This window comes from Solea solea, chromosome 20 (genome assembly GCF_958295425.1).
Source record: "Solea solea chromosome 20, fSolSol10.1, whole genome shotgun sequence".
Lineage (NCBI taxonomy): Eukaryota > Metazoa > Chordata > Actinopteri > Pleuronectiformes > Soleidae > Solea > Solea solea.
The window spans coordinates 12783302-12796649 of record NC_081153.1 but is presented as its reverse complement, the minus strand read 5'-3'; the positions used below and the strand labels follow the sequence as shown (position 1 = coordinate 12796649).

General features: G+C 40.6%; 1 protein-coding gene across 1 annotated transcript in view; it reads right to left on the bottom strand.

The window, feature by feature from the left end:
• Window positions 1–13348, bottom strand: part of calcr (calcitonin receptor) — a 53488-nt gene that overhangs the window by 10666 nt on the left and 29474 nt on the right. Inside the window, exons 3-16 of the mRNA XM_058619553.1 lie at window positions 11942–12089; window positions 11659–11766; window positions 8999–9084; window positions 8750–8897; window positions 8488–8598; window positions 8291–8403; window positions 7122–7194; window positions 6921–7031; window positions 6717–6823; window positions 6228–6393; window positions 6035–6145; window positions 5728–5840; window positions 4927–5018; window positions 1343–1469 (exon numbers count right to left, since the gene is read on the bottom strand). Of these exons, the coding sequence (XP_058475536.1) occupies window positions 1343–1469; window positions 4927–5018; window positions 5728–5840; window positions 6035–6145; window positions 6228–6393; window positions 6717–6823; window positions 6921–7031; window positions 7122–7194; window positions 8291–8403; window positions 8488–8598; window positions 8750–8897; window positions 8999–9084; window positions 11659–11766; window positions 11942–12089 (1614 nt within the window). The remainder of the gene's footprint in view (window positions 1–1342; window positions 1470–4926; window positions 5019–5727; window positions 5841–6034; window positions 6146–6227; window positions 6394–6716; window positions 6824–6920; window positions 7032–7121; window positions 7195–8290; window positions 8404–8487; window positions 8599–8749; window positions 8898–8998; window positions 9085–11658; window positions 11767–11941; window positions 12090–13348) is intronic.

Here is a 13348-nt window from a genome sequence, read left to right as displayed (position 1 = left end):
GTTATTCCGATCGTCCTCTTGGATACACTCCGTGATGGGATGTGACTAAAGACAGCAGTTGGAATTTGCCAGACGCAGCAGGACACGGAACCAAAACCACATCTCCGCTCTCTGCTGGATGTTTCTACTTTGTCGGGCTGGAGATAGTCCAGCTCAAAGCAGACTGAGGCTTTTGTGTGTGAGACGGGAGCCACATTCTACAATCCTATTGTTTTTTCCTGGCACTTTATCTTCAATTTTTTTGGAATCATTTCCAATTTTCACACACTTATATTAAGGAAATATTTATATATATATATATTTTTTTATATATATATCCTTCTGAATATGTTCAGTTTCATTCAGTTCTACATAAAAAGCAAAGATATGGAGTTGGAAAAAGTTAACAGACTTTTCATTATTTTGATTTCCAAAAGAGGAGTGGTCCTTGCAGAGTAAAACAAGAATTTATGTTCAGTCCCGACAACCGGGCATTCCTGTGAGACAGATTTATCACGTCTATCTATGCGGACCTCTGCGATTCAAAGACTCCAAACCAGCAGAAAGTGGAGCGAGAGACAGAATAACTTTGCCGTGATGTAGCAAAGTGAAATTGAAATACTACTCTGGATACACTTAAAAAAAAATATATATTTATATATATCTGCAAACCTTTTACATATTTAAAATATAGAGCAACTTCATACTTGGCTCCAAACATGGAAGGAATTTTAAAAAGTTCAACTTTGTGTGCCTTTTTAGGTTTTGCATAAATTGTGAATGCATTTGTATCTCATTTGGAGACAATGGAACTAATCCTCCTCCACACTCTTCACACATACAGTATAATCCTCGAGATGGCAATGCTGGTCATCACATATTCACAATCCAACATTTAGTCATTCATTGTAATTCCATTGGTGTCTGTCTCAATTATAATTAGTTAATTTCTTTGCTTTATGACCCCAACACCTGCAGACTTTTTTTTACAGCATTTTACAGCAGTTACGTTTTGTGTTACAATCTCCACTTACTTGGCAATAATAAGGGAATTATCAGTGACATAGGTACAATGATACAAATATGAGTATTAGGGTCACATGTAAAAGAAAAACATTGAAAGAAAGAGAGAGAAAAAAACCCCAGCATGAATACTGAGATTAAAGAGTCAGAATTCCAAGATGAATTCTGACTTTTAATCGTCACTCAGTCAGAGTGACTTTAATCTCAGAATTCATGCTGTTTTATTTACCTATTTTTTTAACATGTGGCCCTAATAGTCTTCCATAGATACACATCGACACATTAGCATTTTCATTGTCTTATTGTTAGCATTTAGCAGAAGCCATGAATAAAGACTCACCGGGTTTCTGACCACCACATCAGGATTGCTGACCACTCCTCCCAGGTTTATGATGGTGAGGGCGGAATTGAGCACATAGGAGCAGAAGAGGTTCTTATGGAGCGTGATCCTTTGGCAGCTCAGACTCCTGTGTGTGTGTGTGTAGAGAGAGATGTCATCATTGATTTTGAACAAGATGCACTGAAATAAAATCTAGTAAAATAACCTCAACACAACTGTACTTAACTTTTCTCGGCTCTCAAACATAGAAACAAAGCTGTTTTAATGAGGATGTCCCACAACTGCATGTTCTCCTCTCGTGTCATATTTGTGGTCGTTAGGGTAAAAAACACAGATCGACGAGTCCGATTGCTTTACTGTAACAGCAAGTCAGGCTGTTAAATAAGGCCTAATGGATCCCAAGGGTGCTTCCTCGTGGCCTTGGCCGGCTCTTAGTTTTAAGCTCACAGTGGAATGCCTCACAGGCAAAGCGCAAACAACTATGAGTATCAAATGATTTCCTCCGCTTCCAGTAGCTTTACTGTCGGTAATGTTTAATAATGTTTTAATCACAGGGCAGAAATCAAACGGGCTGCAGTTTTCATTCGGCGTTAAACTGGGCGTTTATGGGTGAATTAAACTTCACAGCCAATATGTTTTCACAGAACATGGCCTCCCATAAACATGTCTGCAGTCTAAGAAATGGTATCCTTTCCCTGCTCGTGGCCAGTTTTGTCTTTTTCTGCATCTTAAAACCCCCACGGGACCCATGAAAAACGGGAGGAGAGCAAGACAACACACACACACACACACACAACTGTACATTCCTCGCGGCCTCATACCTCAACCCCGAAAACATCCCAGACATAAAACGAGACGCGGGAGCTGCTGAAAGCCCTTATAGACAACATCTAAAAGAAGTTGTCAAAAATACAGGCAAATCCTTTTGGCAACCTTGCTCATGCTGTCACCGGCCTCAACAGACGTTCGACCAACTCCTGTGTTTTTTTTCGCGGAGTATTTTTATCTGGGGAATCTTGACAGTGTTGATATAGCGTCATAAATAACAGAGTGCAGCTGTACACCAACACATGCCATTGTAAGCTTCACATCTGGATCTTATAAGACATTAAGCCTCCAATATTTTAAGTGTTCGGCCGATAAAGAAGAAAGAAAGTGAATAAAGGGACTTCGTTGGCCAATAGTCTCGTTGCTTTATTGAGATATTGTCTTGATGAGTCGTGAATAAGTGTACCATTGTGTGGCTCATGGGTTTTTCCTGTGATAACGCACCTGCCCTGAACATGGCCTCTGGATTTATGAGCGTGTTTAAAACTCTGCAGCACACCGAGGGCCTCGTACGAAATCCGCTCTGGATAACATCTGCATTCAGGAGGTCAGCGCCCGTCACCATGTCAAATTTTACAACTGCAGCGTTCGGAGAGAAACGCGAGGCCAACAAAGTAACTCATCCAAATATTGTTACAGAACACAGTCATTTTTCCCCAGGCTTCATTTCAGGGTTTTTAAACATAGTGTGCCATTAAAAACAATGAGTATTAAGTCCCTTCCCAGATATAAACTTACAGTGATATAAAGCATGTCCAGAGACTCCAGACTTTGGTGCAGTCTTCTCCAGAGTTTACATTGGATATTCCCACATTACATAGATATATACCTGAATATCACGTCACGTCTTTTGTGTTCGAATTCTTAACAATTTGAATTTCGACAGCCGACTCGTTTAATTAATTTATTCTGTAATTATATGTGCTCTTTTCCCCTCCTGGGATTAAGGAGTACATTGGCAGGAACATCCTTAATGAGCAAAGCACCGAGTTGCACACGTTTCTAATAAGAGGAGCGCACACCAGCACACTCCATGGATGTCACACCTCCGCCGGTTTGAATCCCAAATATCCATGAAATAAACTGTGCTATAGAACAAAACCACGTTGGCATGAAATTAGTGAGAGTTAAGTTGTGTGTAAGTTATACTCCGCGAAGCAGCTGAGCTGTTTTCACGGGCTTGCACTAGTTTGCATTCATTTGTGTTCAGCGGAGATGGGTATTCATTTTCTATTAGAGTCTACAGTGATGCTTTACACCAGCAGTGTTCTTCTAACATATTTATTCTATATTTAACATTTGCACAAGATTATGAATGAATTATGAACCTAAGTCATCCTGTTTTCTTAATTTAATGTGGCTGAAGGGCAAAATGTTTAAAACTATGCCTGTGCAGACTGAGACCAGTGAGCCGACTGTGACGAGTAATTAAAGAGATTGGAGGAAAACAAAGCCCAACACCATCTGTGTACCGATCAGATCTGCTGACGACAGTGCAAATCTACCCGTGATCCATCATTTTAATCACCCCTGCTTTCTAATGAACTGTGTTAGCCATTTTCACCAGTCACCAAACATCACCATGAAAGCCACACTTTAAAAAAAATAAAATTGTTGAAATCCTTATCTTATCCTGATAGCCATCAATAAACTATCCAGCTATGAGATCTTAAAATATGTCAAGTGATCCTAAATAAATAAATAAAATCACATATGGAAAGTGGAAGAATCTACATAAAAAAAAAAAAAAAACACATATGGTCTATGGGATCAATATTATTGTTCTCATAGACCATATGTGATTTTTTTTTTTTCTAAACACAGTCTATGGGATCTTCCAGTTTCCTCAGTGAAGTCAATTGGGAAGTAAGAATATATTAAAATGAGGAAAATAGAAAATAAAGCACAGCACATATGAGTGGACACCAGTATACCAATGCTGGCATTGTCCAATGTCTCCCCTGGTTGCAGGTGATATTTGAGAACTTTTGTTTGGTGCCAACGCAATTCTGGAGTCTTTAAAACTAAGACTTCAGATTATTTTGGGCGACCACGACTGGTTGCCAATTAATTAATCCACACTTCAGTCCAGTAGGTGGCAGAAATGAATTTGTAAAGTGTTTTGCTGACCTCCCAATAGAATCCACAACCCACAGAAGAAGCTGTTTCCCGTTTGCCATGTTGCTACAACAGATACTAACTGGCAGCCAACATGACCCAGTGTGAACCCAAAGTGTCTGCAGAAGATACCCCTGACACTTGAGTGATTTGCGTGGCAGCATTTTTGGATACGGTTATAAATCCAGTTCTGAAGGCCAAGTAAGCGAAAAAGGTTTTCACAGTGCTTCAAAAATCATACATAACCTTATCCTGTTTTTGAATTCATTATTTTTTCATAAATTCAATGTGTTTAAATCCCGTCCTAATCTTTTGAGCCCAGCCTTGTCTCATGAGCAGAGCAGAGCTGAACGTTACACCCCCCCGGAGTCTGTAACCCTCAAAATATTGCAATGAAATGAAGTGTGTGTTGTGTGTTTTGAGCTTTTCCATTTCACAGTGGCCTCCAACACCAGCGTGTTTCCTTCTTTTTACCCCAAACAACTTCATTTATTGATGGCTATACAGACATAAGGAGGGTTTAAATAAATAATATCAAAAACATGTTATGAAACAAACGATGGTCTCCAGCTTTAAAGCTGTAAATGCATCTAGTGCTACATGTTCATATTGTCACAATATTACATTTCATCCATTACCTGAAGTAGAAGAAGATGGCCAGAGAGATGAGCAGGGATGCTATGGACAAAGCGTGTCCAACAATTGCCATGTAAAACAGGATGTAAGCTGACTGCAAAAAAACAAACAAGATAGAGATGATGTGCAGCATCACAAGTAGAGTGTAAAAAACAGATGTGTGCATCTGTATGTGCAGTCTGCGGTGCATGTGACAAGTTCTGTCATTATGTCTCGTGACTTTGTGCCTTTTATGTATTGTTGTTGTTGTTGTTGTTGCTTTTTTCTCTTACTTCTCTGGTTTCAGATTTTAATAATAGTTTGTGGGAGGGGAAAAAAACCCTATTTTTTTGTTTGCACAACAATAGTGAAAAAGAAAGTGCTCTGGTTTGCCAGGACAGCTGGTGTCTGGTGTGGTGTTACATTTATGTTGACTAGTTTCACGTATTTACTATGAGGCTGCTTCTTTGTTGCAGATGAATGAGCAGAGTAAAGCTTTTCCTGTTTTTATTGCCGTTTAATATTATTTTTGCTGTGTTAAAATATACCTTTTTTGGTTCAATAACCCAAAAACTTCTTCCTTTTGTCCTTTTTTTTCTAAATTTCTATTCCTGCAATGAACTCACTCTGTGAATTTACCCACTTCTTTCCATTATAAAATACCTAATAATAAAGGTTTATGGTACAATGTTAACACTTATATATCATTTTTTTCTGCCCACAGACTTCGGGTAACAGGAAAAAAAAAAACACGACGGTAAAAAAAGAATTATGACATCATGCAGTAGATTAATTATAACGCCACTTTATCTTCAGCAGATTACCTTTAATTTTGCGTTGGTGTTTTCATTGCAGAGTGTGTAGTTGGACCAAGTCCTGTTTGTGTCCGGGTGGCGAAACCACTGCCCGTCCTCCCAACAGTACTTAGTGGCCTTTTCTGCAAACAACAATTAAGTGATAAATATCAGTCATTTGTTGTCCGACTATTTCCATCAAACCCGTAGACTTAGGGTAGACGTATAATTAGGTTCCATTAATAATTCAGCATTCAAGCAATTCATATTTTATGCTTCCAAAGGTCTTTTAAACAAACTGAATGTATCACGAGTAGGTGAGCGTTTCCCTGCTCACCTGTTGGGTCAAAGTCCATGAAATAATTGGGGCAGTTTTGAGACGTGTATGTCCCTGCTGGAGTATCGTCCCAGCACAACCAGCCATCCCAGTTACGACTGCAGTACAACCCTAAAAAAATAAATAAATAAATAAGTGTAAGTGTTAAATGTTCCCAAACATGGTGAGAATCAGAAAAAGGCAATATAACGACCTGATTTATTATAAGCTGCATCTCGATTCATCTTCTCAAAGCACTTGTACTGGCTGTCGAGGATTTTCTTCCGCTCGATCTCTTGCTCCTTGCGGTGAACCGCCGGACTGACCGTGGCCTCGTCGGCGGGTTGAACCTCGATGTCTCCAGAGAGCTGGGCAGCTGCCTTCATTTTAGTGACACACACACGCACGCACACACACACACATGCACAAACCCAGCCTTTATCAGTCAGGATAAGGCAACGAGCCGTGATTATATTCCTTAATATAATCAATATGCTAATGCGACGAAGAAAGCAAGGCGGGGAATTATGTGGATGCTAATTTTATTTCATTAAATCATAGCAACCTGGTCATAGATGAAATCTGTGCTAAAATTTTGAATGAGGTTTAGTTGTAGAGGCTTCATACAGCATATATTGTACCACTGTGGATGGTTTCTCCATAATCTTCCTGATAAACAGATATTTTCTAAACAATATATAACCTTTAGTTTAATGCTGACAGCACACAGTGTGTAGTTAGTCCAGGTCTTGTTGCTCTCTGGATGGCGATACCATTGCCCGTCCTCTCCACAGTACTTGGTTGCCTTTTCTAAAAGAAGTGATAAAACAAATGAAATTATAATGACTTTATCCTGAATACGTAATGAATGCAACCGTGAACACAAGATCGTACTCTTCATCCTTACCTGTGGGGTCCAAGTTGGAAAAATACCTGGGGCAGTTTTGGGAAGCGTAGGTTCCTGCAGGGGTGTCGTCCCAGCACAGCCAGCCATCCCAGTTCCGACTGCAGTACACGCCTAGAACACCAAGAAATACACTCCTCAGAATAAAGCGGGTCATTGTCAATAGTTAAAGGGGGTAAAGCTCTGTAGAGACACTATCGGTACCTGATTTGTTCAAAGGTGGCACGCGATTTATTTTCAAAAGACAGTTGTATTCATTCTCGAGCATCTTCACTTTCTGTGGGGAAAAAAAACACACGATGTAATGTTCGAGTCAAAGTGACACGTTCATAAACACACAAGCCAAAACTACACCATTTTGTGTTGCTCAATCCCACATTGGCAGACATGGACAAAAATGGAATCTGGACCACAAATGGGACGTTCAGGGAAAGCAGTGATGAACAATTTGTGGTTTTGGGGCTTGAGGACTTGTGGCGTGGATATAAAGAACCAGAAGTAAGTGATGTGCAACAGTGAGGACATAATTATTGATCCCTCGTCCACTTCAAAACTGCTGAGTGTGATTCACGAGCACCGCTGACCTCTGCAGTAGTAACTGTATCCTCAGTTTATAAAGGATGATAATCAATGGCGTATATCTTACTCTAGTGTGTGTACCTTTTTAACAATGCTGCTAATGTTCAAGTGTAGTGTAGTGCAGTACTGCACTGGGCTGCTGGACTTAAAGGAATAGTATGTCACTTGTGCAGCTGGCAAAACAAAAACAAACGTCCTAGTTTGATGTCCTGGAGCAGTGTGGGATCATGGGAATTGTTGTCTTGTTTGGTTCCCCTTGGGATATGGTCTTTATGGGGAGAGCTTCAGTGACAGAAAGCACCACAAATGGCAACGAGGAGTCATTTCTCTGGGTTAAATGAGTTCCAGAAATGGTTTTGGATATTTTAAGTCCACTACTTAACAAAATATATAAGACAAGTCTGGTATTTTTCATCTTTAACCCTCGGAGCTCAGAGAATTTAGTTTTTGTATGTTCGTTTAAATGTACAGTATATACAGAGGCTATAAGAAGTAGAGTGACTTGTATCCTTTTTTTTTTTTCAGCACAACCTAGACAATAAAACATTTCAACATCTATATAAACATACCTGAGCCAAAAATACTCAAAATGTTTAATTTGGAAATACGCCACAGTCCAAAGTTCACTTGGCTCGTTTTTATGAACAAAAAAAGACAGTCTATTTTGTGACTTCTGCACTTTATATCACTACTAAGAAATGTATATAAAATGAATCATAACTTTAACTCAACAACACATAAACCTGGACAGACTTGTCATGAAAACCCTGCGTTTAAAAACAATCATTTATTACCCTCTGTCTCTTCTCATAGGTGGTTGAACAGAGTGTAGAGTTGGTCCAAATCCTTTCGCTCTTTGGTTGGTGAACCCATTGCCCGTCCTCTCCACAATACTTGGTTACCTTCTCTGAAAAGGAATAATTATGTGATTAACACTATCAGTGGGTGAATTCACCATGAGAGGGTAAGAAGATAGAACTCTTATGTTCACCTGTGGCCTCCATGTCGGCAAAATAACTGGGGCAGTTTTGGGACGCGTGTGATCCTGCTGGCGTGTCGTTCCAACACAGCCAGCCGTCCCAGTTACGACTGCAGTACACACCTACAACACCAAGAAATACACTCGTCAGAATAAAGCGGGTCGTTGTCAATAGTTAAAGGGGGTAAAGCTTTTAAATGTAATAAACATCCTTTCTTTTTAAAGAAATTATGTTTATTACATTTAAAGAAATGTCAGTGGAAAGTCTCAGTACCCGGTTTGTCATATTTTGGATCTTTCTTCATTTTCTCCGAGCATTTCTTTTCATTTTCAAGGATCAGTTTTTGTACGCCGCCGATGTCCACGTCAGTGGCGTCTGTCGTCATCTCTCCTGCAGAGTCCCTTAAAAAATGTTTCTCTTGCTTCATGACAGAAAATGTATAATTAGTAAATTAGTGTACAAAGAAAGAAACTGGGGCAAACTTCGTCTCGTGTCTAAATACCGACACGAGCATTCAAATACCTCTAATTTGTCCTTTGACGCGAGCTGACAGGCGGAGCCAATCTCAACCCAGTTACCCATTTTGTCGCAATATTTGGTCACTTTTTCTGTAAAAGAATAAAATCGTTTATTACTCTATTGGCACATTGATACCAGCTTTATCCATACATTCATTCATTCATTCATTGTCTACCACTTTCTCCTCCGCATGAGGGCCATGGGGCTGCTGTGGCATAGACCATAATCCATCACAGAGCCAACACACGGAGACCACCAACCATTCACATTCACACCTATGGTCCATTTAGAGTGTCCAGTTAACCTCCTGCACGTTTGGACTGTGGGAGGAAACTGGAGAACCCGGAGAACCCGGAGAAACCAAAACCAGCGCAAACGTATGTAAGGAACATCAAAAAAGTGCATTTAAAAAATAATAAAACCATTTTGGTCATACCTGTCCTCAAAAAGGTGCACAATATTAGCGTTTGTTTCTCTTTAAAATACGATAAACATATATGACCCACAAACATCTCCAAGTGCCTTTAGCAGACATACAATAATCAGACTACTGTAGGTATTTGTGTAGGAACCTTTGAGGGACAGTAAAAAAAGGTTTATGCTAAAAAGCTTCATATACTGTACAGAATTACAAGTTTTAGCTCATGCCCAGCAGAGAATCTCTATATTCTTTGGCTCCCCCTTTCTCAGTGGTACTGTTTGTTGGCATCACCCAAACCCATAAATCTGACCCCCGAATTTTTGCATCGCAGTACAACTGTGATTATTTAACTTTTTAAATGGTTTTTGGAGTCACATTCTGGAAGATTCTAAAAAATCCTGGGCTTCAAACCACATGTACTTGGGATCCACGACCGGGCCTGAGAATGAGATCACATTATTGCTGACAACACCAACCGTAGCACGGATGCCTACTCTTCTCCGACAGCTCATCAAGTGTTCAACAATCGTCTCCCCCGCAGCCTGGAATCAGCAGCTTCACTTCATTTTTTTAAAAAAATGTCATAGGGGACCATTTATGTCAAAGGCATTTTGGGAAGAACCTTTATGGGACTTCTCTTAAAAAAACACCGTCTCGGTTTTCTCATTTGCATTCTCTCTCCTCATCCATCACTCTGAATTTGAGCTCCCCGTCTTTCGTGTAATCCCCCGTCCCCCCTCCTTCTTTTTTTTTTCATTATATGAAATGTTCACTCTCACTTTGTCCTCTGTCACATTATGTAGTAACAATTCAAGATTTTCACTCAGTTTTGTTTGCAGGTTAAACCGAAAGTATAATACAACTTAAACTCTATTATTGTGTGGACGTGAAATGGTCGCAGTTAGGTGAGATGTTTCCCTGGGAAGGTGACATTTTACTTACTATGATGTATGAATTTCAAATGTAAGTACAAAATATGAATTCATATTTATATGCACTATACTTGGAAATGCTGACTTGGCATTCCCAGCCATTAATAATAACGGAAACAGGAAAGTTGCAGTTGGAAAAGCATTCCAAACTAACGAACTAACAATCAGCCGTTTGTGTGGTTGCAGCTATATTTCAGTTAGGGACGTAACTGATGTCCTATGGACTGTTGTTGCTATGCCTAGAGTTGCTAGGGCAGCTAATACAAAAGAACAAGCGTGAACCTCCGCCAAGACCAAGAAGGAAAGAGCAACAGAAAATGAAATCTAAGGAAAGTAAATTGCAGTACGAGCTTGCACTGATGCAATGAATAGCAAAGTCACTAGAGCAGAGACTTTGGCCGTAGCTGTGCTAATAATAATAATAATAATAACACATTTATTCACTGCTCAACATACATCACATTTGCCTCGGGATATGATGCGTAACACACAATTACGCAACTGCTCGACACCCGTACGTCATTTGGCAGAAAGGAAATGGTAACAACATCTCGTCTCAGTTGGAATGAGATTGTGCATATCCTCGAATAAAACTCACACCGTCATTAAATGGCTAACTTGAAATTAAATGAGAATGCTGCGGTTGTGGTGGAAAGTGCGGCAGAGTGAGTTTAGCAGCGACGCGGCGGTGATAACTGTCAGATTACGGCGGCCAAGCTTTTAATCTGCATGGGTGTTTTAGGATTTAACGAGTCATCTGGTTTCCGAACAACTGGTAAAACAGCCGGCGACGGTGGGGCATAAATGAATCAGCTAAAGCCAGTGAGGTAATTCAAGAACTCCACTTCTATGTGTTTTAGCTCCCCTGATCACCTCACGGACATATTTGGTGAAGGGAAATAGAAAAATCTGCTCTCTCGTCAATCTTGTTCTTTTTTTTTAATCTCAATTACACTAAAGACTGGATCATTTCTGTGCGCTCCCTGCTGATCTGGAATAATAAATGCAGAAAACTCTCCAGGTTCTCCGGTTTCCTCACACGGTCCAAAAACATACAGATTTGGGGATTTCGGCAAATTGGACATTCTCAAATTGACCGCAGGTGTGAGTGTGAATGGTTGTTTGTCTCCATGTGTCCCTGGGATGGACTGACGACCTGTCCACCACGGTGTGACCCCGCCTTTGGCCCCTATGTCAGCTGAGGTTGGCCCCAGCCCTGCGGCGCTCATGTGGAAGCTAAAGCGGTAGAAGACGAAAGCAGAAAACTATTCCAAATCCCGCCCCCCCTTGGTGTGTGAGAACATTCTTACCAGTTGTGTCCAGGTCGGGATGATCTGGACAGTGTTGTGTTACAGATGTCCCGGCTGGTGTCTCGCCCCAGCAAAGTAAACCGTCCCATAAACGTCCACAGAATGAGCCTCCAAAGAGGAAAAAGACAAATGAACAATGTTAAAGAAAAGAAAAGAACAACACATTTGTGTCTTCAGTTGTGTTTTCAGCAACCACCATTATCACAACATTATTAATGTGATGGTCCACCCAGATGAAAATCGATTTGGGATTAAAAGCCTTCATATAATTTGGACTTCTCACCAGTTCTGTTGTCTTGCTGGTCTTTGTTGGACAGCTCAAGACACCGGTATTGACTCTGGCTCAACGCGGGACTCGGTCCCTCTGTCATTTGCTGTCCAGGCCTGAGTGATGGCTCTGAGATTTGCTCAGTGTCTGTCGCAGCCCTGTGCTGTAGAGACAATACAACATGGACGTGAGGTGGTGGAGGAACACATGGCGTGCAGATGGTAGGGCGGATTTGAGTAAATGATAATAAAAAAAAAGAAAAAAAACTATTTGTATAGCACCTTTAATACAAGGACTGCAGCTCAACGTGCTTCACAATAAAATGGAATATAAAACACAACTCAGGGTGGAATGAAAAAGGAAAAGTCTAAAGTCAAAAAGGAAAAACCCTGTTTTACCTTTGAAATAAAACAAAAGATGCAAAAAAAACAACAACACAGGGTGGAATGAAAAGGAGCTAATTGAAGGCTAGAGTAAAAAAATTCTAGTGAGCTGGCTTCCCTGATATCGAAGCACAGTGTGTTCCAAAACGGCATAAGTAACAAAGGCGACATCCCCAGTTTTCTTTCGACTGTTGTCGGGAACCTCCAATAAACCAGCAGCGGACGATCCCAGTGTTCTTTGTGCACAGTTAACAAGGGAGTTGGCAATGTAGCCTGGTCCTATGTTGGAAAAATGATGTAATTGCGGTTTATGTGACATGTATTGGGATTTGCTAACGTTTAAGTCGTTCTTCCATCTCCTCTTCCAATTGAACACTCTAAATTGACCGTTGGTGTGAGAGTGGAGAGTTGTTTGTCTCTATGTGGCCCTGTGATGGACTGGCGACCCGTCCAAGGTGTACGTGTCACCTGGGATTGGCACCAGCAACCCCCCCCCCCCCCCCCCCCCACGACCCTTATGAGGAGGATTTAAAACAAGATGGAACGTCAATGCATGAGATGCCATCAACATATGAACTACTTTATCCCCCGATGATATGAATTGTTTCTAACACAAAACACAGAGCGATCAAAAGACAGAGCGTTGTTATGAATGCAAACCATTAGTTGTTGAGGCCTAATAGATACGTGGAGGCGGAGAAGTGGGAGTCCACATTCCCCTGACTGCGAAAAACAACATGAAGCATAAACGTCCTGGGAGATGATTCAAATTAAAATATTCAAATCGTATGCAATAAAAACAACCAAGTGGAAGAATGAGCTTACAAAGTTTTCGAAGGACTCTTTAAAAGCCGATCTGACGAGGATTTCATTCCACTCTAAATTCCGTCCACTTTTCCACTTGAGCTCACGGATGACGCTATAAGCAGCAAGTCAATCTCATCCATTGTTGGTGTTTGGAGGTTTCATCAAAGCGCCGGCTGTGCTAAAATGTTGACTTTTTGATAAGCCCGCTCACATAAAGATGCCATTTCGCTTT